Here is a 22,368-nt window from a genome sequence, read left to right as displayed (position 1 = left end):
AAGCATACAGCAACATCAGCATCTCCCAAGTTGAAAATAAACCTCCTGCCTTCTTTGCCATTGAGTAAAAATCTCAACTTAATGGGACATCAATAGTTCAAAAAACTGGCTCACTACGACATTCCAAAGAGCCATTAAGATGAGCAATATATTGTGACCTTTTCAGTGACATACTATTACATGAATCAGTTGTCAATGGTGTGTAGCTAATTTACTGAGGATCAAAATTGAATTTAGAATATTTCTTGATTGCAAGAACTTCAGTCTCACCACATGACACATTCAGTCAGCTAGTCATTGGGAAAGATTGTGTGGGTTTTCTGCTACTCAGCAACCTTAACCACGAAGAAGTATACGCAATAGGAAAGGTTTGTATTCAAATACCCATTATATAAAAGTTTTTAAATGCTGAAATCAAAATAGTCCAAGTTGGACTCATACATTGTAGGTACAGCTGAGCTTTATTAATTCTTTTCAACTTAGTTTGAAGTTTTACCATTCTTATGGAAAAACAATACTTCAAAAATTAACGACAGATAAACTATCCTTAAATAAACAAAGAAACTTGGGTTTGAACAGTTAAGTGCATTTTTCAGTGATTATCACATTGTTACCCAAGTGATCAAATGGTCTTGGATCAATTCTGGAATATAAGAACATAGAATGATCTGGTACTTCTGTTTGATCATAGTACATCATCTTAACATTTATAATTTGGAAATGTTATATATGGACAATAGTTAAAAATGCGCCATCAACATTACAATGCAATATAATATCTCTAAAACACAACTGCATAATTGATATTTTTGTTGCATATTTTACCTAGCATTATCATCCTTAGAGATTTCAAACAAAGTGTTATCAATCAAAGTTTGATATGTGTGACTTTTTTTAAGGCTTGGTCAAACAGATACTGTACCATTTGAAAAATGGAAAAAAAAAGACAGCAAGGCTTCATGGCATGATCTGCCCAGATGGCATACAAACAAATTTTTCACTGTAATTCAGTATAGCTACCAATAATAAAGTAGTATCAATGATAAGGAAATTCTAGTGCTTATGTCCTTTGCTGAGTTATCAAACATCAAAGTACTGCATCTGAGTTCCTTTGGGCTCTTATTGCTCCTATGTGATGGTTGCTCACAGGAAGTAGTGTCCTCTACCCTTGACCTTATGGATCAGCAAGTACAGCTTGCCAGACATGAAGCAATTTCTGATGCAACGGATTTTCAGTGCTTATATTACCCACTTTCATCTCAATTACAATCACAGATGCAACACTTCCTCCAAGTATACATACCTGGTACATTCATTATTAAATCATCTGTGTTGGTTCTTCTATGAAAGGTAGTTGGAAATTATATTTAAGTATTCTTATGTTTAGAAATGAATTTGCTTAAAATGAAACATCTTGTTACTCTTAACCTTTCAGCATTTACTTTGCCACTTGGAATTATAAATGATACATGTAAATTTCTGTAGCATCCATACAAATCTATTTTGACAGCAGGGTTGTTTTCAGATGTGGTTTGTAAATTGTAGCAATTAAATAATTCAAGAGAATAGCAATGTCAAGCCGCATCTGTAGAGGAAAAGAACCTGAAATGCTGACTCTTCCTTTACTTCTTCATAGGCTGCTAGACCCACTGACCCTGCAACAGTCAGTTTTATTGCATTTGCAGTCTCTTGTGTCTCTAGTGATGTAACTTATGTCGTGACTCAAACTACATTTTTGTAAACCTCAGCAGAATGCAAGCAAATCTGTCAGTAGGTTTTTATCATCAATAGTACAGATGGTGTAAATTTGTGGTCTTAATGATTTATCAACTTATTAATTCATTTTATTTCCTCCCTGGTGTAATTCCCAAGATGGTGCACATATCTTTGCTGAGCCAAGAACTGCGGTCTAGTTCCTAGCATCAACATCATCACCGAACTGAATGACCTGGAGAGAAGTTAACGTTCTCCCCAATCAGAGGACAAGTACTTCCACTGTACATATTCCACCTCATCAACATTTCTGGAAAAAGGAACTCACGACAGAAGGAACTACTGGCACAGAACTGAGCCCAATTGTTTGTGATGCAACTTTATAAGAATATATTGTGCCACATTCCTAATTCCTCATGCTACAGAGCACTTCATATGAACTGCTGTTGCAGAATGAATTTCTTGGCATTCTTCAAGAGATGCTAACAACCTTAGAAAACAGAGAGACATGGAATGTCAAGAAAAAAATAACCTATTCAAGCATCATGGATAGAGCTAATATTGTAGCAATCACAGAACAGTACAAATAACTGAGCAACAGTTGATGGACCAAGCTTCAACTCCAGAGCGCATAATGGTAATTTTAAGTATGATGATAAAATTTAGGAGAAATAACATTCCTATCAATTACATTTCCTATGCTACCTTCCTTAACTAAATCTATCTCAAAGAATATCCATTACTGGTATGTAAAGATTAGTCAAGTGTTTTATCACAATAATATTCTGGTATGTTAATTTATAGTTATGACAATAACCTACATCAACAGAATCTAATCATTTCAAAGCTATTATTACCATGCAATTTGTGGGAGCTTGCTGTACACAGTCCTACTACTGTAATTTAAATAACATGTGAATATAAATATATCTTTCTTGCATAATGCAGAATGTTCCTTCCATATTTCCTGTATTGTAACTTCTCTATTTCTGCATGACCTTTCTGATCTCAGATAAGGATTTTCCTCGGAAGGAAAAGGGAAATGCCAAATGACAAGTTTCTCATCAATGTTTCATGACTGGATTAAATATGTCATTGTCATACACTTGAAAGCTTGTTATCTTCCTGTGTATACTTTTGACATTTTAAAGAAGAAAAAGTATTTATCGAACTAACAATAATTCATCAGAGATTTGATGAAGGATTTAGCAGGAAATAATGATATATTCTGTATACAGATGCTGACTATGTGCTTCTTACATTTCTACTTTCTATTTTAGATCTGCACTTTCCCAGTATTTAGTGCAGAGAAACCAAATACAGCATGGGTGATTGCATTGTGGATCACTCCTGTTTAGTCCATAGGAGTAATCCTGTGATTTCTGTTGCATGCCACTTTAATTCCCAATCTCCCTCCTCCCACCTCCCATTAAAAGATGTCTGACAGTGCCCCTCTCCATTGCCGTTGTGGGGCCCCTTACCTTCCATCTAGGCACTTTGCAACCCGCTTGACTGAATTTTCCAACTTTAGGTAAACTGTTCTTTGATCAATTCCCATCATACTAATGTCCCTTCCTCACTCCACTTCATTAAGGTAGTTAGTCTCCATGCTCCTTATCATCTCATTTGTTTTAGCCTATCTTACACTTCACTTCGTATTGTAAACCTACTACTCATTCTCTAGTTCTCAGGAAGGATCTCTGACCCACAACATTGACTGGTTTCTCTTTCCACGAATGCTGCTTGGCTTGCTGAGTTTTTCCAGCATTTCCTGTTGTTTGTTTTAGATTTTGACATCTGCAGTTTTATTTGTTTTCCACATAAATTTAACATACATGTGTAATTCTTACTTGGTGAACATTTTGAGGTTCATGAATTAAAGGTCCGATTATTCCTATGGAATTGCAACATGTTGTATAATTTTTTAAAACCACCTACAAGAACTGCTAGAAAATGATATGAAAGGTCATAAAGGGAGCAGTACTTAGGCACAGTAGATTTTTGGCAAGGATGGTGGGCAAAGCACACCTACCGCTTTGTAAAGTCTGTTTCCCTCCTGACAGCACTCCACTAGGCAGCATACCGGTTGGAGTCAGACCTTTCAAAGTTAAAACACTCTCACTCTCCTCTCTGGGAAAAAAAAGCAAATAAAGTGTGATTTTTTTAAAGTCATAAATCTCCCTAAATTTAAGGTCAGAATTATGTGAGCAAAGTGAGAAAATGTTTCTTGCATACAGCAGTGAGGTTATTTATCACAAAGTCAAAATCCATCCACTAGCTGAATGTTCATGTTAAGTGTGTTATTAATAATTATTAGCAGATGATATTCTTTCTGAAAAGAAGCAGAACCATCATTTCAGTTCAAAAATACCTCATCAGAATGGGAGAAGCAAGAAAGCTAGTGTGCTTTAACTTGCAGAGAGAATGGGGAAACAAAGGAGGTATTGTGGCAGTGTGGCGACGATGGCTGTCTTTCTATCAGCAACCTGGAACTGTAAGGGGCAGAATGCAGCAGCTGTTGGAAATCTGAAACAGAGGAAAATGCTGGAAATATCCAGCAGATCAGGTAACACAATTAATCTTACAGGCAAATGACATAACTTCAAAACTGACACAATCAGGAATGGCATGACATCTTAAATTGTTGAATCCAATAATGCAATGTTTCTGGATTCCCAAGCACTGAAATGTTTTTGAATAGAAGGTGAGGTGTTTTCTCAAATTTGCAATGGATTTCTTTGCAATTTGCAGTGTAAAAAGACAAAGACTGAGAACATGTATGACAGTAGGGATAGAGTCAGAGTCAAAGAGCTCTACAGCACAGAACCGGCCCTTTGGCACATCTAATCTGTGCTGAAGTGTTATTCTGCATAATCCCATCAACCAACACCCGGACCATAGCTCTCAATACTCTTCCCATCCATGTACATATTCAAACTTGTCTTAAATATTGAAATTTAACCCATTTCTCCCACTTTCACTTGGCAGTTTATTCCATACTTGCAACATTCTCTGAGTGAAGAAGTCCCCCTTCAGGTTCCCCTTAAATATGTCACCCTTTAACCTCAACCCATGACCTCTAGTTTTAGTTTTACCCAACCTCAGTGGAAAAAGCCTACTTGCATTTCCCCTATCTATACCCCTCATAATTTTGTTTACCTCTATTAAATCTTCCCTCATTCTCCTATGCTGCAAATTTACTCAACCTTTCCTTGTAACTGAGGTCCTCAAACCCCAGCAACAATCTTGTAAATTTCTCTGTACTCTTTCCATCTTATTGATATCTTCTCCGAGGGAAGGTGACCAAAACTGCACACAATACTCCAAATTTAGCCTCACCAAAGTTTTATACAACTTCAACATAACACCTCAACTCCTGTACTCAATACTTTGATTTATAAAGGGCAATGTACCAAATGCTCTCTTTATGATCTTATCTACCTACGATGCCACTTTCAAGAAATTATGGATCTGCATTCCCAGAAACCTCTGTTCTATTGCACTGCTGAGTACCCTTTTGTTCATTTTGTTTGTCCTCCCAAAGTGCAACACCTCACACTTGGCTGCATTAAATTTCATCTGCCATTTTTCAGGCTATTTTTCCAGCTGGTCCAAATCCTACTGCAAGATTTGATAGCCTTCCTCACTGTCTACTCTGCACCCAAACTTGGTGTCATCTGCAAATTTGCTGATTCAGTTTCCCACATTACCGTCCAAATTATTGATTCAGATGACAAACTGCAAAGGATCCAGCAGGAGAATTAAAGGAACATATCACTGGAAGCTAACACAGGTTTACAAAAAAGAGTAAAAGCAAACTTTCTGTAAACATATAATAGCAAACTTCCAGCACTGTTCTGTACCCCATGATTTCCACATGATCTTTTGGGTTGTATCCTCGTAACTAGATATTAGGCAGATAATGTATCAGCTGGATGGCTCTCTTCTCCACCCATCCTAATAATCTAACTGAAGGTCCATTGACCTAAATGTTAACTCTTTTTCTTTCTCCACAGATACCACCAATTGCTGAATATTTCTGTTTTGTTTTAAGATCTGCATTTTTTTTCAATTCAAATACTTGTTTTTAATTTAGATCCAAATGAAGCACTTTTAAAATGCAAAACTCAGTTTCTGAAATATTGTCATGTTAGAGATGATGTTTTGCTAATCTGGGATCTGGTGACGTATTAGTTTCTAACAAAATCTGATGATATACTTTTATACTTTGACTATGGACAGATTTCAGAAGAGCCCAGCTTTCATGTGTGTGAACAGATTAATGGAAAATGATTTTCAGTAAGAATAATGATAATATAATTTTTTTTCTCTTCGAATGTTATGAGTGACAATATGTATTAAGTTTGCAAAAAGTACTCAAGATCAGTGAAAATGCATTGCCTAGTGGTCTATGTAGTTCTGAGAATCCCATGCAGTTAGGAAGGATTCATGGAAAAACTGACTATGATTGATATCTTAAGTTACACTTAGGCCAGTCATAAAAGATTTCTATTGAGGTTAATAACCATTTCAAACATTGAAAAGTTTTGAGGGATGAATAGTGTAAGTTTTTCTCATTGCTAAACTGTTCAATATTCAGAGGCCATGATACAACATTTCATGAGAAGAATGAGGGGATAGTTAGAAATTCTCACACAAAATTATCAAAAAATGGATTTTAAAAAATCCAAGTTTCTAACATTAAGGAGCAGCAGATGTTTAGATATTAAACCACTTAAGGAACAGAAAGAAAGGACCATGTATAGATGTTTCGTGAATTGGAAGAAGTTTTTGATATCCTTGAGACATCAATAACTTATTCCAGTTCAAGAAACATCTGCAAGAGCAAGAGCAAATGCAAATACTGAGATATATAAATGATCACAAGGAAGTTCTATACAGGTAATGACAAGCTACAAGTGTAGTTAGCAAAACAAAATGAAAGCAACGGACTTCAAGCAGCCATAGGCTGTAGGTACAGGTGGACACATGGTGGATAAAATACAATATGGAGATGTGTGAAGTGATCCATTTCACTGAGTCAGTATAAACAAAGTGGGATAACCTTCAAGTGATTGAAGGAAAGGGGTTTTATTTCAAAATTAAAATGTTCGGCAAAATTAAAAGGATGACTAAATAAGGCATATGACATCCCTCTTTTTATAAAAATGAGATATAGAGAACAAAAGCAATGAATTTATATTAAATCTGATTCAGCACTAGCAAAAATGCTGTGTTCCAATTCTGGGCACCATTATTAAGAGTCATTAATGTCAAAAGCTGAGACACAAGTGGCAGGTACAAGGTATCAGAGGGGAATTTTTTTTTTAGCTGACCAAAGAAGCTGCGATAGTTCCTTTGGAAGCAAAAAAGATTTGTGCAGATTTAAGATTTCTTTATAGTGATGAGGGATTTTTTTTAAACAAATAAACAAAAACCATGTCTATTAGCAGAAGGTTCAGTACTGAAGGGATATGGATAAGAGGTAATTCTTAAGGAACCAGAGATGACTTGAGAAAAATTCTAACACGGTGAGCCATTAGAGTCTGGAATTTGCTTCCTGATGGCTAAAACAAGCAGACTGAATTACAGTTTTCATAAGCACAAACGTGTAAATTCAAAAGTTCATTATTTCCTTCAGTGTCCCAACTGAGCCTTCAGTAACTGGAGAAAAAGAATGTTCAAAAACTAAAACATCAAATCAAAAACTAAGTTCATGGTGTACGGAACTACAGTAATCTCGACCCTCCTACACATGCTAGAAATGTGGCAGCCTTCCTTAAGTTGGAGAGACATCACCAATTCCATCTGTGCAAAATTCCTTTTGGCAGGATAAATGAACCAATGTCAGTATCCTCTCACAAGCCAACATTGTCAACTCTAAAGCTCAGGTAATCCAGCTCTATCAGTAGCCATATAGTTCATATGTTCATAACTAGATACCCAAAACAAACACACTACTCCAAACTCTGTCATGGCAAGAAAGAAAAATATTTCATAGACATGCTCAGTCCCCTTGAAAAACATTTACCATTATCAGCAATTCATGGGCCTATTTGGCTCATGAATATCTGAACTGGAGAAGGAGCATCCAGGAAAACACAGACTAGAGCACCCAGAAGCCATTCACCAGCAAGGAAGGCATGCACATCATTTTAATGATCTGACTTCCTGCCCTGTCACCAGCACTGCCTGTGGCAGAGTGTGCAGATTCAACCAACTCAGGACACTGAGAACTGGAGTGGAAACATGTCATTCTTGGCGTTGACTGCCATAAAGATGAAGAGCATGCTGAAGTTATTTTAAATTCTAATTTTTAAACATTTCTTTAGATGAACAATAAAATTCATAATAGTTATCAAAATTAAATTCAAATGTTCAATGATTTTTCATAAATAGCATTTATCCGCATAGAAGATTAATTATTTAATAATAGTTTTCTATTTTTGTGATTGAATTATTGAATCTTTTGATGAAGATTCAAAAATTATATGTTTTGCATATTACAGAGAAGTGTTTCAGTTATGACATGCATTCTTCTTACCTGAGCACAGAAAACACTCTCGCCATTTTGCCAATCGCTCGAATTTTGTTCCTGATAACCTCTTTTCGAGCTGCAGCAGCATTTGCTTGGAAGGAAGAAGTCTAGTTTAGACAATATAAGCCTAACTCGCATGATTCTATACTTCTATACAACAAAATATAAAATTAATTTGAGAATCATGAAATATACAATATATTTATTTTGTAAAAATAAGCTTTAACAAAAGTCACCAATTGTGAACAAAGACTAAATGAAAATTAATACCTCTATGGAGTTAAACCACCAAAATCTCTGAAGCAATTTGATCTTTCTCAGATCTTTTCTACTCTAGGATCATTTTAGTAACATGATCTTTATCTGCTGCCATTACCATTTCTCTGCTTACTGCAACCCCAGCTCTAACGTATTTTATCACAGAATCTATATTCAGCTGCTTCCACGATTCTTCATTCTACTTTTATCCTTGCCCTAGACTCGAACCTGCCTTTTATCAATCCTTCAAATAACTTGTCTCACGCATGCAGTCCACCTCCAGCTTTTGGCTTCATTTCAACTAAGCTGCTAGCCATTATCTGCATTCAAAATATTAACTTCTAACTTTCCCTAGTTCTTGAGAATGCTTACCAACACAAGATGTTAAATCCATTTCTCTCTCCGCAGGTGCTGTCTCACCTGAGAGTATTTCCAGCATTTTCTGACTTTTTTTTAAAAACACAATTACATGCAGCCTCTTGATGGATCTTTTTCATTTAGATTTTCAGTGCAGTCACAGCATCAACATCACTTTATTAAAGTCATAAATTACATGCTCTGTGCCCAGGTCTCTCATGTCTTTTTCAAACTCTCTGCACAATGTTTGACCAGATTATCCTCCTTCACTGTTCCTCTATCTTAGTCCCATTCAATGACGTAACCTGAATTATTTTTTAAATCTCAATCAGGAACAATATGTTCCTTTCACCTTTGCCTTGTGTTTGGTCTCTTGCTTTCAGACATCTAAGCCCTGTTCTGATGTTCCCTACTTAGAACCCTGACATACTCAATCCTTTAAGACACTCTTTAAAATACACCTGGTTCACCTGCTCTTCTTATAATCTCCCTTTAATTAAATGTCTTGCTATGTTACAGGGCTATGTAATGTATTTTATTGCAAAGGGTTTTACAGATCGTGCTAAGTGTTTTCGGTAAAAGGTAATCTATACGATAGTGGTACTGTTTCTCCTTGACCATTCAACACTTCGTAACTTAACAAAAATTTCCTACCATCAAATATCTCATCTCCGTCTGTCATGAGTTCATCATCAGAGCAGATATTTAGAACATTCACCAACATCTCTGTCACTGAAACAAGGAGAGAACTGAATGTAAATTTAAGCATAATGTCATAAAGTCTTTTGAATTTCATACATCAAGTCCTGAGTTCAGTTTTTCTATTGTTGAAGCTGGCAATGAAGCCTGATGAGAATCAGAGAGAACAGCAAACTCCAGGCTGTGCTGCTTGTGCACTTGCAATGCTTTGTATCAAAATTAAACTAATAGAATTGTGAAGAGAGGCATAAATAAAGAATATGGAAGAAAAACTGTTTTCCAATAAAAATTAAGATGTTACATTTTTATCTAATTGGATTCTATTGTAAGTGTCGTGGTCTCGTAATCCACTGGAATCAAATACTGACAACACTAACTATTCAACTGATGTTGCAAGCCATGGGTTTGTCTGTAGTGCATTGGATTGTATAAAATTATATCGATCCAAACCAGTCCAACATATGATTCAAATGACAGGATATTTAGGTCTGAAGTTTGAGTGCAGTTATAGTTACAAACACAGTAAGAATACTATCAGGCCCAGAGGCAGAGTCTTAAAGCTAATTATTAAAAATTTGAATTCTACACAGAGATTGGGAAAGCTGAGGCTTTTATATGGATATAATGTCCCTGGCTATTTCTTCAAAGGGGCAGGCACTGTTAAAAAAATAAAATTGGTGATCAGTCAATTTACAGCAGTGGTCAGAAAAAAAAATACAACTTTAGGGAATGGGAGCTGAGGAAATAAGGATTCTTTTGAATAAAATGTAATTTTTATCATACTATTCATTAATTAATAAATGGCCTTCTTTAACAGTAATTACTAATTATCCGGTGAGTTTAAAGGTTCAAGGTATCTGGATCTATAAAGTAAATGATTTAGGGAAAGGCATATATATTTTAAGATACAAATTATTGCTCTTTGAAACAGTAGAGTGTTAACAAGTACAAACATTCTGAGAATTTGACAGTAAAGGGAAAATTTTACTAGTGATACATTGTCATTCCATGGAATGACCTTGTTCCAAAGAAAAGTGATTCTGAAAGGCGAGCTTACGAGTGCTAAAGAAAAACAAATGCAATAAAACTTGTAGCTCAAAAGATTAAAGGAGGTTTAAAGGAAGCATGTTTCACATTCTTTAACAATAATCTGAACATAAAACTAGAGGTTATAGATCCTAAGGGAATGAATAAAAATGTAGGAAACAGCTTGGGATCAAATGAAGCCAAACTGTGCTCAAAATTGTACGAGTGCATGTACCCCTGACTGTGTTTGTGTGAGTCCCTTTTACCCACCATGCAATATTTGGAAGAATAATGGCCCATTTTTTACCAGCTGTAAGTATATAGAGTGTTAACAATCTGCATGCAACACAGATATATTCTGTCAGCATGAACCTCAACCATGTAACTGTCATGAAAGATTGTATTTAGAGGTCAGAATACTTTCCCTGCCTGTGTTATCTAAAATGATCAATAACATGCAGTTTATTTACTCAGTGAATTAAATATTAAGTCTACTTTCTCCAAGTATTTGATGCTTTCTGACTTCCTAGGTTTGTGAAGTTTGCCATTGGTGTATCAGATGTACCAGTAGACCTACCATCAAGGAAATATATTCAAAGCATTGCTGGAAAATGCCAGCAATATCACAATGGACCAACGCACCCTGCTTCTGGATTGTTTGCCCTGCCCCCATCAGGGAAGAGGCTACGTAGCATCCACGCCAAGACCGCTAGACTCAAAAACAGTTCCTCCTCCCAAGCCATCAGGCTGACCTAAACTTCCACCCATTAACCCTTCCCAATACCCTCCCACCATCACCTTATGTATATACAATCAGTCAGTACATAAGCTAACCTTATGTATATATGGTCATACTCAACAGTTACTTGTACATCATACTTCATAGGATTGGATTTATATTTATTGTTGGTTTTATGCTTATTGGGGTTTTTATGCTGCATCAGATCTGGAGTAGCGATTATTCATTCTCCTCATACTCGTGGACTGAAAAATGACAATAGATAATCTTGAACCTTGAACCTTTAATTCAAAGACATTGTGTTGACAACAAGGTACCAACAATACCCGGCTACTCCCATCCAAGATACTCCAGTAGTCATTTCCCTTTGGAAGCATAATTACACAGCAACATTTCAGACCACGCAGTTACAAGATGAGGGGGCAGTGACTTATTACCAAGGTGCACAGAAACAGGGCGGCATGGTAGCATAGCACAACGTCTTACAGTACCAGCGACCCAGGTTCAATTCCCGCTATTGTAGACAAGGAGTTTGTATGTACTCCATATGTTCTGGTTTCTCCCCACAGTCCAGCGATGTACTAGGTGGTAGGCTAATTGGTCATTGGAAGTTGGCTCGGATTAAATCAGGGGTTTCTGGGCAGCATGGCTCAAAGGGTCAGAAGGGCCCTTTGTTGTATCTCAACAAAATAAGAATAAATAAATTTCTTCTCACTGAGGATAGTGGATCTCTTGAATTCTCCACACCAGAGGGTTATGAAGACTCAATCAGTAGATTTAAGGATTTAGAACTGTTTAGAACTGACACAGAAGAGGATTGAGGTCTAGGGTTGATCAGCCATGATCATATTGAACGGCAGGACCAAATCACCTACATTTACTCACATTTCCTTCCGTGTTCCTGCATGTATAGGCAAAATGAGCAGAACATATGCTGGCAAATTACTCTGAGAGGGATCAGGAAGTGGAGGTGAACTATCAGCAATATTTTTGGAGCAATTCAGTAGCATAGCCTCCCTAAGGAAGAATGAGTTTGAAGCCCACAAGATGCCTGTGGTGCTGCTACACTCGAGGTAAGTCACAATGGCAATTAACTTCTATGCATCAAAGATATTTCAAAGCCAAAGCAGAAATATCTACAACAGGACAAACTGCAGAAGGAATATACATAAAATAATCATGTCTCATTGTCTTTTGTGAGAGAACAGCAGGGAATGTAAGTTCATAGTTTCATCAGGATTGAATGGGGGGGACTTCCGGTAGCGCTCATGGAGTGAAGTCGCGTTCTTGACTCGCTCCATTACCTCTGAGTTTTTTCTCTTCTGATCAGCTATATTTTAAGTAACCATTAAAGCATCAACTTTTACAATACTTTGAATTAAATTGGGCTCTTCGATAACTGGATGCGCTTAAGATCTGCTATGTCTAAGAATGGGAAAAACGGGAAGGATGGCAAACCTCCGGTTAAACCGAAAGGTACCGATTTCCCTCCGACTGAACCACCAGTGACTTTGAAAGCTATATCGGAGCTAATTCGGGAGGAAATTTCAACTATTTTCCAGAAAATTGCTGATTCAATTGAGAAGATACAAATATCTATTACGGAACATCGGTCGGCTATATCTGATCTTCAAAAATCCACGCAACAAAGTGAGCTTAAGATGGAGAAAATCGAAGAAACAATTAATGTAATGAAGAAGAAACTCGACTTTCTGACCTTTAAAAACTCTGACTTAGAATCTAGAATGCGACGGCAGAATCTTCGAATGATTGGGGTGCATGAAGCTGTTGAATCCGATAACCCTATGAAGTATATTTCTCAGCTTTTAAAAGATGCATTTCCTACTGTATTTCCTGACCAACCACCGTTATTGGTTCGTGTTCACAGAGTTCCATCATATTCGCCTAGGTCAGATAGACCTTGACATGTTATTTTACGGTTTCATTACTTTCAAGACAAGGAGAAACTGTTTCGATTCGTTCGATCTAAGGGTTTCAATGATTTTCTGGATCCTAAATTCCGGTTCGTGGAAGATTTCAGTAAACCAATCCGGGATCAACGGGTTCGTTACAGATCTGTGATGTCGGAACTCTACAAGATGGATTTAAGACCTGCGCTTCTTTACCCTGCACGTCTAAGGATTCGTACGTCGGATGGAGCCCTCCGTTTTTTTGACTCTCCATCGGATGCCCAGAGTTATCTGGATCAATTTTCACCATCGACATCTTAATTGTAATTTTTTAACTATCTCCGTTGATCGGAGGCTGTGAATTTGTTGGTCTTAATTTTTTTTTGCCTTATATGGGCAGAAAAGTTTATTTTTGATTACTTAATATGGTTGCTAAACTTTCTTTTTAACTGCGTCATTTCTTTCTTTTTCCCAGGGGATTCTGGGTGGTTACTTCCTTATTGTCATCTTACGTATTTCCTCTGCGGCCTTAAATTTTGTAGTTTTTTAAATCTATTTTGTTTTGTAGGTTTTTATAACTAGTTTAGGTTAATAATCTTATTTCTTTTTTGTTGTTCTGCTTATTCATGGGTCTGGTGTTTATTGCGGTTTTTTTTCATATATTTTCTGGCTTTTATTTTGGTATGTGTTTATTTTAATTGAGTTATCTTCTTTTATTCTTTTACTGTTTTATAATCAGCTGATCTTTTTTATATTTACACTTTTTTAGGGAGCGTATACCGGAAGTCATGGGGGTAGTTTTAGTGCTTGCTTCTTTCGGGCTGGTCTGCGTTAGACTTAGCTTTCGGACATGGGGTGGGGGGTGGTGGGAGAGGCTTCATTTTTTAGTCTCTTTCTTCTTGGGCTATATACATTATTGAAGTATGGGTTGCGTTCTTCTTCCCGGTATCTCTTGTATGTTCTGTTCCCTTTTCGGGTTCGTGGGTCTAGCCTATCGTCAATCCTCCTTGTTGTGGGTTGACCTTAGGGTTTATGGAGTCTATTATTAATTTTGTCTCCTGGAATACTAGTGGTCTTAATCATCCTATTAAAAGGAAAAAAGTTTTTAAAGTGTTCCGGAGACTTAAAGCACAAATTTTATTTTTACAAGAGACCCATGTGCGGAGGGGGGACAGACTACGTTTTTTTAAATTCTGGAAGGGACAACAGTTTCATTCGAACTCCAATACTAAGATTCGAGGCGTCTCTATTTTTATAGACTCCTCGGTTACTTTTATACAACATGATATTATTTCTGATCCGAATGGTAGATTTCTATTGGTTAGTGGTTTACTATTTAATAAAAAAGTAGTTTTGGTTAATGTTTATGCTCCTAATATGGATTGCCCGGAATTTTATAAATCATTATTTAATCAGTTTCCGAATTTGAATGAGTTTTCATTGATCTGGGGCGGAGATTTTAATACCTGTTTGTCTCCAGCTTTGGACCGTTCGGTTCCTTTACGGACCTTACCTAATAAACCTGCAACTTTGATTAACTCATTTCTTTCTGATTCTGGGTCGACGGACATTTGGCGCTTTTTGCATCCTTAGGAAAAAGATTTTTCTTTTTTTTCACATGTTCATCATTCCTCTTCAAGAATTGATTATTTCTTTATTGATTCTCGTCTTATTCCCTCAGTGATTAAATGTGATTATGATTCTATAACCATTTCGGATCATGCTCCACTTAAGCTTTCTATTAAAATTCTGGCCAATATACAAAATAATAGACAATGGCGTTTTAATTCGCTGTTGCTTCAGGACTCGGACTTTGTTAACTTTATGAATGAACAGATTGATCTTTTTTTTACAATTAACTATACAGAGGATATTTCTGTGAACATTCTTTGGGATACTTTTAAAGCTTATATTCGTGGTCAGATTATCTCGTATTCTGCTGATTTGAGGAAGAAGCAGAAGCAGCAGGAGTTGGTAATTGTGGACAAGATTAAGGAAATTGATAAGAAATATGTTATAGCTCCTTCTGAGGAGTTATATAAACAAAGAACTGAACTTCAAATGGAACACAATTTATTACTCTCGTCCTCGATTGTTAACCAATTAAAGAAAACAAGAAGTGAATTTTATGTACACAGTGACAAAATTGGTAAACTGTTGGCTAATCAATTGAAGTCTAATTATGCTAAATCTCAAATTAATCAGATTTATAACCAAAATGATCGACTAATATTTGATCATGTGGGGATTAATCAAACCTTCTGTGATTTTTACTCTTCCTTATATCAATCAGAGTCTCCTCGAGATTCTAAATATATGAATGATTTTTTAGATAATTTAGACTTCCCTGAGATTTCACAGGATATGGCTTCTATGTTAGATACTCCTATTACCATGGATGAGATTAAGAATGTTATTTTCTCTATGAATTTGGGGAAAGCTCCTGGCCCTGATGGGTTTACCGTAGAATTTTATAAATGTTTTGCTCCTTCATTAATCCCTTGGCTTTGTAGGGTTTTTGAGGCTTCATCGAAACTTGGTAAACTTCCTGAATCTTTTAATAGAGCGTCAATTTCTTTAATATTAAAGAAGGATAAAGATCCTGCTCAATGTACATCTTATAGACCAATATCTTTATTAAATGTTGATTCTAATGTTTTTTCTAAGTTATTAGCAAATAGATTAGAAAAAGTACTTCCCTCTATTATTTCGGAAGACCAAACGGGTTTTATTAAAGGTCGTTACTCTTTTTATAATATTCGTACACTGTTAAATATCGTCTATACTCCCTCACAAAATGTTCCTGAGTGTGTTATCTCTTTAGATGCCGAGAAAGCTTTTGATAGAGTAGAATGGCCTTATTTATTTAGGGTGCTTGAAAGGTTTAATTTCAGCTTGAAATTTATATCCTGGATTAAACTCTTATATTATTCTCCTGTGGCCTCGGTCCGTACTAACTCTTTAAGTTCACCTTTTTTCTCTCTTTTTCGAGGTACTCGACAAGCCTGTCCTCTTAGTCCCTTATTATTTGATATTGTATTAGAACCTCTTGCAATTGCCATTCGGGAATCTCCAAATATTACTGGGATAACTCGGGGCTTAAAGTCCCATAAGTTATCACTCTATGCTGATGACTTACTTTTATATATTTCTAACCCTCAAAAATCCATCCCGGCTGTTTTAGAGTTATTAGCACAATTTGGTCTTTTTTCAGGTTATAAATTAAATCTTAGTAAGAGTGAACTTTTTCCAATTAATAAACAACTTCCCTTATATTATAAATTTCCATTTAAATTGATTAATAATTATTTTTCATATCTTGGGATTAAAATTACTTGTAAATACAAAGATTTATTTAAGACTAACTTTTTACCATTAATAGACCATATTACTCAACTTTCATCTAAATGGCTTCCTTTATATTTAACTTTGATTGGTCGTATTAACGCAGTTAAGATGTTTTTTCTGCCAAAATTTTTATATATATTTCAGGCGTTACCAATCTTTGTTCCAAAATCTTTTTTTGACAAAGTTGACTCTAAAATTTCTTCATTTATTTGGCAGAATAAAAACCCGAGACTGGGTAAGATACATTTACAGAAAGCTAAGAGAGATGGAGGCTTAGCATTACCTAACTTTAGATTTTATTATTGGGCAATTAATATTCGACATATGAAATTCTGGTTACTGGACCAGGATATACTATCCATTCCTAAATGGGTAGCATTGGAATTACAATCTGTTCAGGGTTTTACACTTGGTTCTATTTTAGGTTCCTCTCTTCCTTTTGATTGGAAACGCCTTAAACAGGTGTCTAACCCGATAGTTAAATATACCTTGCGTATTTGGTTTCAATTCAGAAAATTTTTTGATCTTAATCAATTTGGGTTAGCGATTCCTATTTTAGGTAACATATTTTTTCCTCCCTCTTTTACGGATCGTGCTTTTCAAATTTGGAAGACTAAGGGTATTTCACGGTTTTTGGATTTATTTTTAGATGGTTCCCTTATGTCTTTTGAACAATTATCTAATAAATATAATTTATCAAGAATACATTTTTTTAGATATTTACAAGTTAGAAATTTTCTAAGTACTATACTTTCTTCCTTTCCAATGCTTCCTCCTACATACATTTTAGATACTATAATCAACCTTAATCCATGTCAGAAAGGTGCATCGGCTATGATTTATAATATTATTATGAAACTTAGGAAAGCTCCATTTGATAAGATTAAGGTAGATTGGGAACAGGAATTGGGGTTTACCATTTCTGTGGATGACTGGGGGCAGATTTTACAATTAGTCAATACTTCCTCTATCTGTGCTAAACATTCCCTAATTCAATTTAAAGTTGTTCATAGAGCACATATGTCCAAAGATAAGTTAGCGCGCTTTTATTCTCATATTAATCCTTTTTGTGATAGATGTCCGGGGCAGATAGCCTCTTTAACTCATATGTTTTGGTCTTGCCCTACTTTGGAAACTTTTTGGAGAGACATTTTTAATATTATCTCCAAGGTATTGAATATAGATATCTCTCCTCACCCTATTACTGCTATCTTTGGACTACCTAAAATTTCCAGTAATCTCTCCCCTTCAGCCCGTAGAATGATTGCATTTCTTACTTTAATGGCGAAAAGATGTATCTTACAACATTGGAAAGAGCTTAATGCTCCAACTACCTTTTTTTGGTTTTCTCAGACGATGTTATGCTTGAACTTGGAGAAAATTAGAAGCAATCTTTATGACTCCTCATTTAAATTTGAACAGACTTGGAGATCTTTTATTCAATATTTTCATTTAATGTAATATATACCCTTCTTGTTTTTTTTCACTGTTTTTAATGGAGGTCGGGATTGAGGACGTGATTTTAAGTTTAACTCTGTTTGGTTTCAAGTTAGCCCATTGCTTTGCTTTGCTTTTAGTTAGTTGCACGGTGGGTTTTTTTTGGGGTTTTTTTTTTCTTTTTCTCCATTGATATATATATAAAATTAGTAAACTATTATGTTACCTTGGTATGTTATGTTTAACTTACATTGTTTGTAGTATTTTTTTTGTATTGATATCTTCTGTAATTTTATTATATTCCAGCAATGTATTAGTGTCTATATGGCTTACTTTTTACTTATTTAATAAAAAGATTTAAAAAGAAAAAAAGGATTGAATGGATGCAGGAATGTGGATGCAATGGGTTGCACTCACATCACTTTAAGAATATCACCTTCTATCCCTTCAATGTGGACATGAGAAAGGAATCCACTGCTGAATAGCTCAGTTAGTGTTCTATCATATTGTATATACTATGCCGATCAATACACATAGGCCAACAAATCCAATTGTGATGCCAATAAACACAAATGCAATTCCCCATTCACTGTAAGCACTTCTCACATTATCACTGCAAACCCCCAAGTTACTTACCCAATGTGCTTTCATTTCCCTGCATTTTGGCTGCAAGCTACCCTTGCCATTTACAGATTCCACCCCATGAATCAGATCTTATTTTCCTGCATACTTATAGTTCCATTGTTGCTCAGTGCTGTTAATCTAAGACAATTTATTCTGACTTAGCTAATAGTCTAAAATGCTTTACCAATAATATCAACATTGAAATATATCCAGTCAATGGACTAATATGCATTATAAATTATGACAATTATTGAGAAGCCTTAAACGTTTCAGATTTTAAAATTCCATTCACATACCTTTTTCACCAACAAATGGTAAAGACCAAGTAAAAACATCCATAAAATTTGGTAGCCAGTAAGGATGGGGAGAACAATTGAATTGCCGAATATTCATAACATTGTTTTCATATTTCAATACTGCAGCTGAAATGAAGTAGAGAAAAATATTGACAGACAGTTAAGTACACAGCTCTATGGGTCAATTTTATAGTGACAACTACAAAACCTCATACACTAATTCTTGGATGATAAATTTTGTGGCTAAATAATACATATTCACATCAGAATTTTCAAGAACTTACATTGTCTCAAAATATTTCGTACTCTGTTTAGTACTTTTGAACTGTAAGTTCACCCATGGTTTGTTAGTTTGCACCCACAGCTTCAAGCTTGACACCCACTGTTCAGGTTGAATAATTTGCTATTTTAATACTATTGTAATTAATGTATAAAACAGGCGCTCTTCAACAATGTGTGTTTAGCCTACTGCTCTCTTCTCTTTACACTCATGACTATGTTGACAGGCACAGCTGAAATGCCACCTATAACTTCGCTGATGACACAACGGTTATTGGCAGAATCTCACATAGTGATGAGGGGGTGCACATGAGTGAGGCGGATTGGCTTGTTGAGTGGTCTCATAACAACAGCCTTGCACTCAACATCAGTAAGACCAAGGAATTGACTGTGGACTTCAGGAAGGGGAATTCGAGGGAACACTCATCAGTCCACATCGAGGGGTCAGCTGTGAAAGGGTGAGCAGCTTCAAGCTTCGGGATGTTAACATCTCTGAAGATCTATCTTCATATTGATGCAATTATGAAGAAGGTATGCCAGTGGGTATATTTCGTTAGGAGTTTGAGAAGATTTGGTACATCACCGACTCTACTAATTTTTTTGAGATTTACCATAGAGAGCATTCTGACTGGTTGTATCCTTGTCCAATACGGAGAAGCCACTGTACAGGACTGGAAAAAGCTGCAGATGATTGATACAAGAGCCTGAAGATGTGCCCTAAGTATCTTAGGAACAGCTTCTTTCCCTCTATCATCAAATTTCTAAATGACTCATGAACCCCTGGACACTACCTCAGTATTTTGCTCACTTTTTGTACTATATATTTAATATATTCTTATTGTAATCGTTTGTAACTTTAATGTACTGCACAGTACTGCTGCTGCAAAACAATAAATTTCATGACATATGTATGTCTGTGATAATAAAATCTCATTCTGCTCTGAAACATCATTGTCCGGTAAAATAATACATTTGGAATAAAGTTTGCTTCTTTCTGTAAGTTTGTTGGAAGGTATCTAGATCCACTTTACAGATTAGTTAACTAAAGCAGCACATGAGACTACTGAAATATCTCATTGTTGATCCACAAAATTCCAGTGTTCAAATTCAAGGCTCTCACATCAACCTCAGTATATTACTAATTATATCTGTTTAATTCCTTATTAGATGCTTTAAGGGTATGTTCAATGATTACTCTGACAACTCCATCATAAATGTGCTTACAAATACATAATAGATTATTATCACAATCTGAATCAGGTTTATTATCACGGGCATGTGTCAGTAAAAATAATTTTGACAGTTATGATTACACAAGCAGTATAGTGTTAAAGTGAATATTGGGATGGAAGTTCTGTTCTTATCAAATGACTTACTGACCACGGGACAACAGAACTGTGGAATACACATAATCTGCCCATACACTGCTTCGCTAGTAAACAGTGATAATCAGCAAGAGAGCCATCATCCTTAGTAACATCAAATAGCACTGTACACAAATCTCTGTAAGTAGATCATTTAACTGTTGCCTTGGATACAGAGAGTTTTTCTGGTGCATCAATATCAGTAAGGAAATGAGGAAAATTGAGAGCACAATACCCAAAAACATTCTGTATAACCATCATATAATCTATATGTTATTTTTAGAACCTGTTAAATAAATGCCCTCAAAAATGTTGGATTATGAATGTATTAATGATGGACTTAAGCTAAAGGTTTTTTTATGGAGACATTATTTAAAATAAGTGGCTTAAGTGACCTTTCTATAAATAACAGGGAAGGGAATTTTAGCCTATAAGCATTCACTTGTCTCTTATTAACACAACATTTTCAGGTTCATAGCTGTTCTGTGAATGCATTTCATGTGAATAGGAATTAATACAACTTTATTAAAATGCTATAATGTAAGAAAAATTATTATTAGTTCAAATATATCCAGGTTTATTAAAGTATCAAATGCAATAATGTGAAGCAGCATAATGGGGACAAGTGCAAAATCAAGATCAACTACTTAGGATTTAAAGTAAATTAGAATATTTGTTTACTAATGGAGAAAGTAGAAACTGTGTTGAATGAGATTTATGAGTTTTTATACACAGAACAATTAAAGATAATGAACAGGTACAAAACTAAATCAAAAAGGCTACGGACATATTGACTTTCATCTCAAGGTGACTGGATTATGCTTATAGACCCTTGGTCAACCCCATCAGGAGCCTTCTTGTCTGGGTTCATCATCTAAACATGGGGATGTATTGACTTTGGAAGAGTCATGGTACACCTTCTCAAAGAATTATACAGAGGCTGAGAATACAAAATATTAAAGTCAGCTTGCAAAAAATTTAACATGAATTATCTTGAGTTTATAAGATTCAATGATATTTAAATGTTAGAAGATTTAATAGGATGGATACAGAGGAATTACTGTATTTCTTCTGTTTCAGTGACCTTAAAAATTGCCAGGTCACAATACTAAAACTTTACAATTTAGAAAGGAAACAAAGGATTTCTTTTTGTCTCCACATGGGCTTTATCATAAAGATTACCATGCTGAGAAAATCAAAACTGGAAATGTCCATCAAATCAGCCTGTATCAGGGAAGTTAACAATGTGAAAACATTTTACGAAAAAGGAGAATGTTAAGGGTTACAGATGTACTTAAGCAAATGCAGTGGCAAGAAAAATGGTACGCATACCCATGGACATGTTTACTTGTATTGGGGAAGAGTGAATGCATGAAAGGAATGAAATGAAATCTACTTGCATGCAGCTGTGATGGGAATCATTAAATATTCCCTTTTACGACTACTAAAGCTGAAATCCAGTCACAACAATGGGTACTTCAGTAAACAGTATCATTTTAAGAGCCTTAAAAAATCCATTGATACTCACAATCAACAATACTCGGATGGCAGACTCAGGTTGTGAGTGCAGTTTCCCTTGAAGAAAATGGAAGTGGGAATGCCATGCTGGGCTACAAATATGATTGAAATACAGAGGCCTCAGCCTTCCACTCCCAACTATCGTCTGGCGAATGTACTGTCTCCAGAAAATAAAACTGAAGACCTCAGAGCAAAATTGCAGTACCAGAGGGAGATCAAGGACTGCTGTGTACTTGCTTCATGGAAACAAGGCTCACACCCA

The 22,368-nt window shown here is 35.6% G+C and overlaps 1 protein-coding gene across 3 annotated transcripts in view; it reads right to left on the bottom strand.

Annotated features, from left to right (window-relative positions):
- ppp3ca (protein phosphatase 3, catalytic subunit, alpha isozyme) overlaps positions 1 to 22,368 on the bottom strand; it is a 440,681-nt gene that overhangs the window by 15,616 nt on the left and 402,697 nt on the right. For all 3 annotated transcript variants that reach the window (XM_063052708.1, XM_063052707.1, XM_063052709.1), the window contains 4 exons: positions 18,946 to 19,071; positions 9,521 to 9,598; positions 8,258 to 8,342; positions 3,746 to 3,843 (listed from right to left, as the gene is read on the bottom strand). In XM_063052708.1, the coding sequence (XP_062908778.1) occupies positions 3,746 to 3,843; positions 8,258 to 8,342; positions 9,521 to 9,598; positions 18,946 to 19,071 (387 nt within the window). The remainder of the gene's footprint in view (positions 1 to 3,745; positions 3,844 to 8,257; positions 8,343 to 9,520; positions 9,599 to 18,945; positions 19,072 to 22,368) is intronic.

This window comes from Mobula hypostoma, chromosome 7 (assembly GCF_963921235.1).
Source record: "Mobula hypostoma chromosome 7, sMobHyp1.1, whole genome shotgun sequence".
NCBI lineage: Eukaryota > Metazoa > Chordata > Chondrichthyes > Myliobatiformes > Myliobatidae > Mobula > Mobula hypostoma.
The sequence above is the reverse complement of the archived record's forward strand: the minus strand, read 5'-3'. Positions and strand labels throughout refer to the sequence as shown.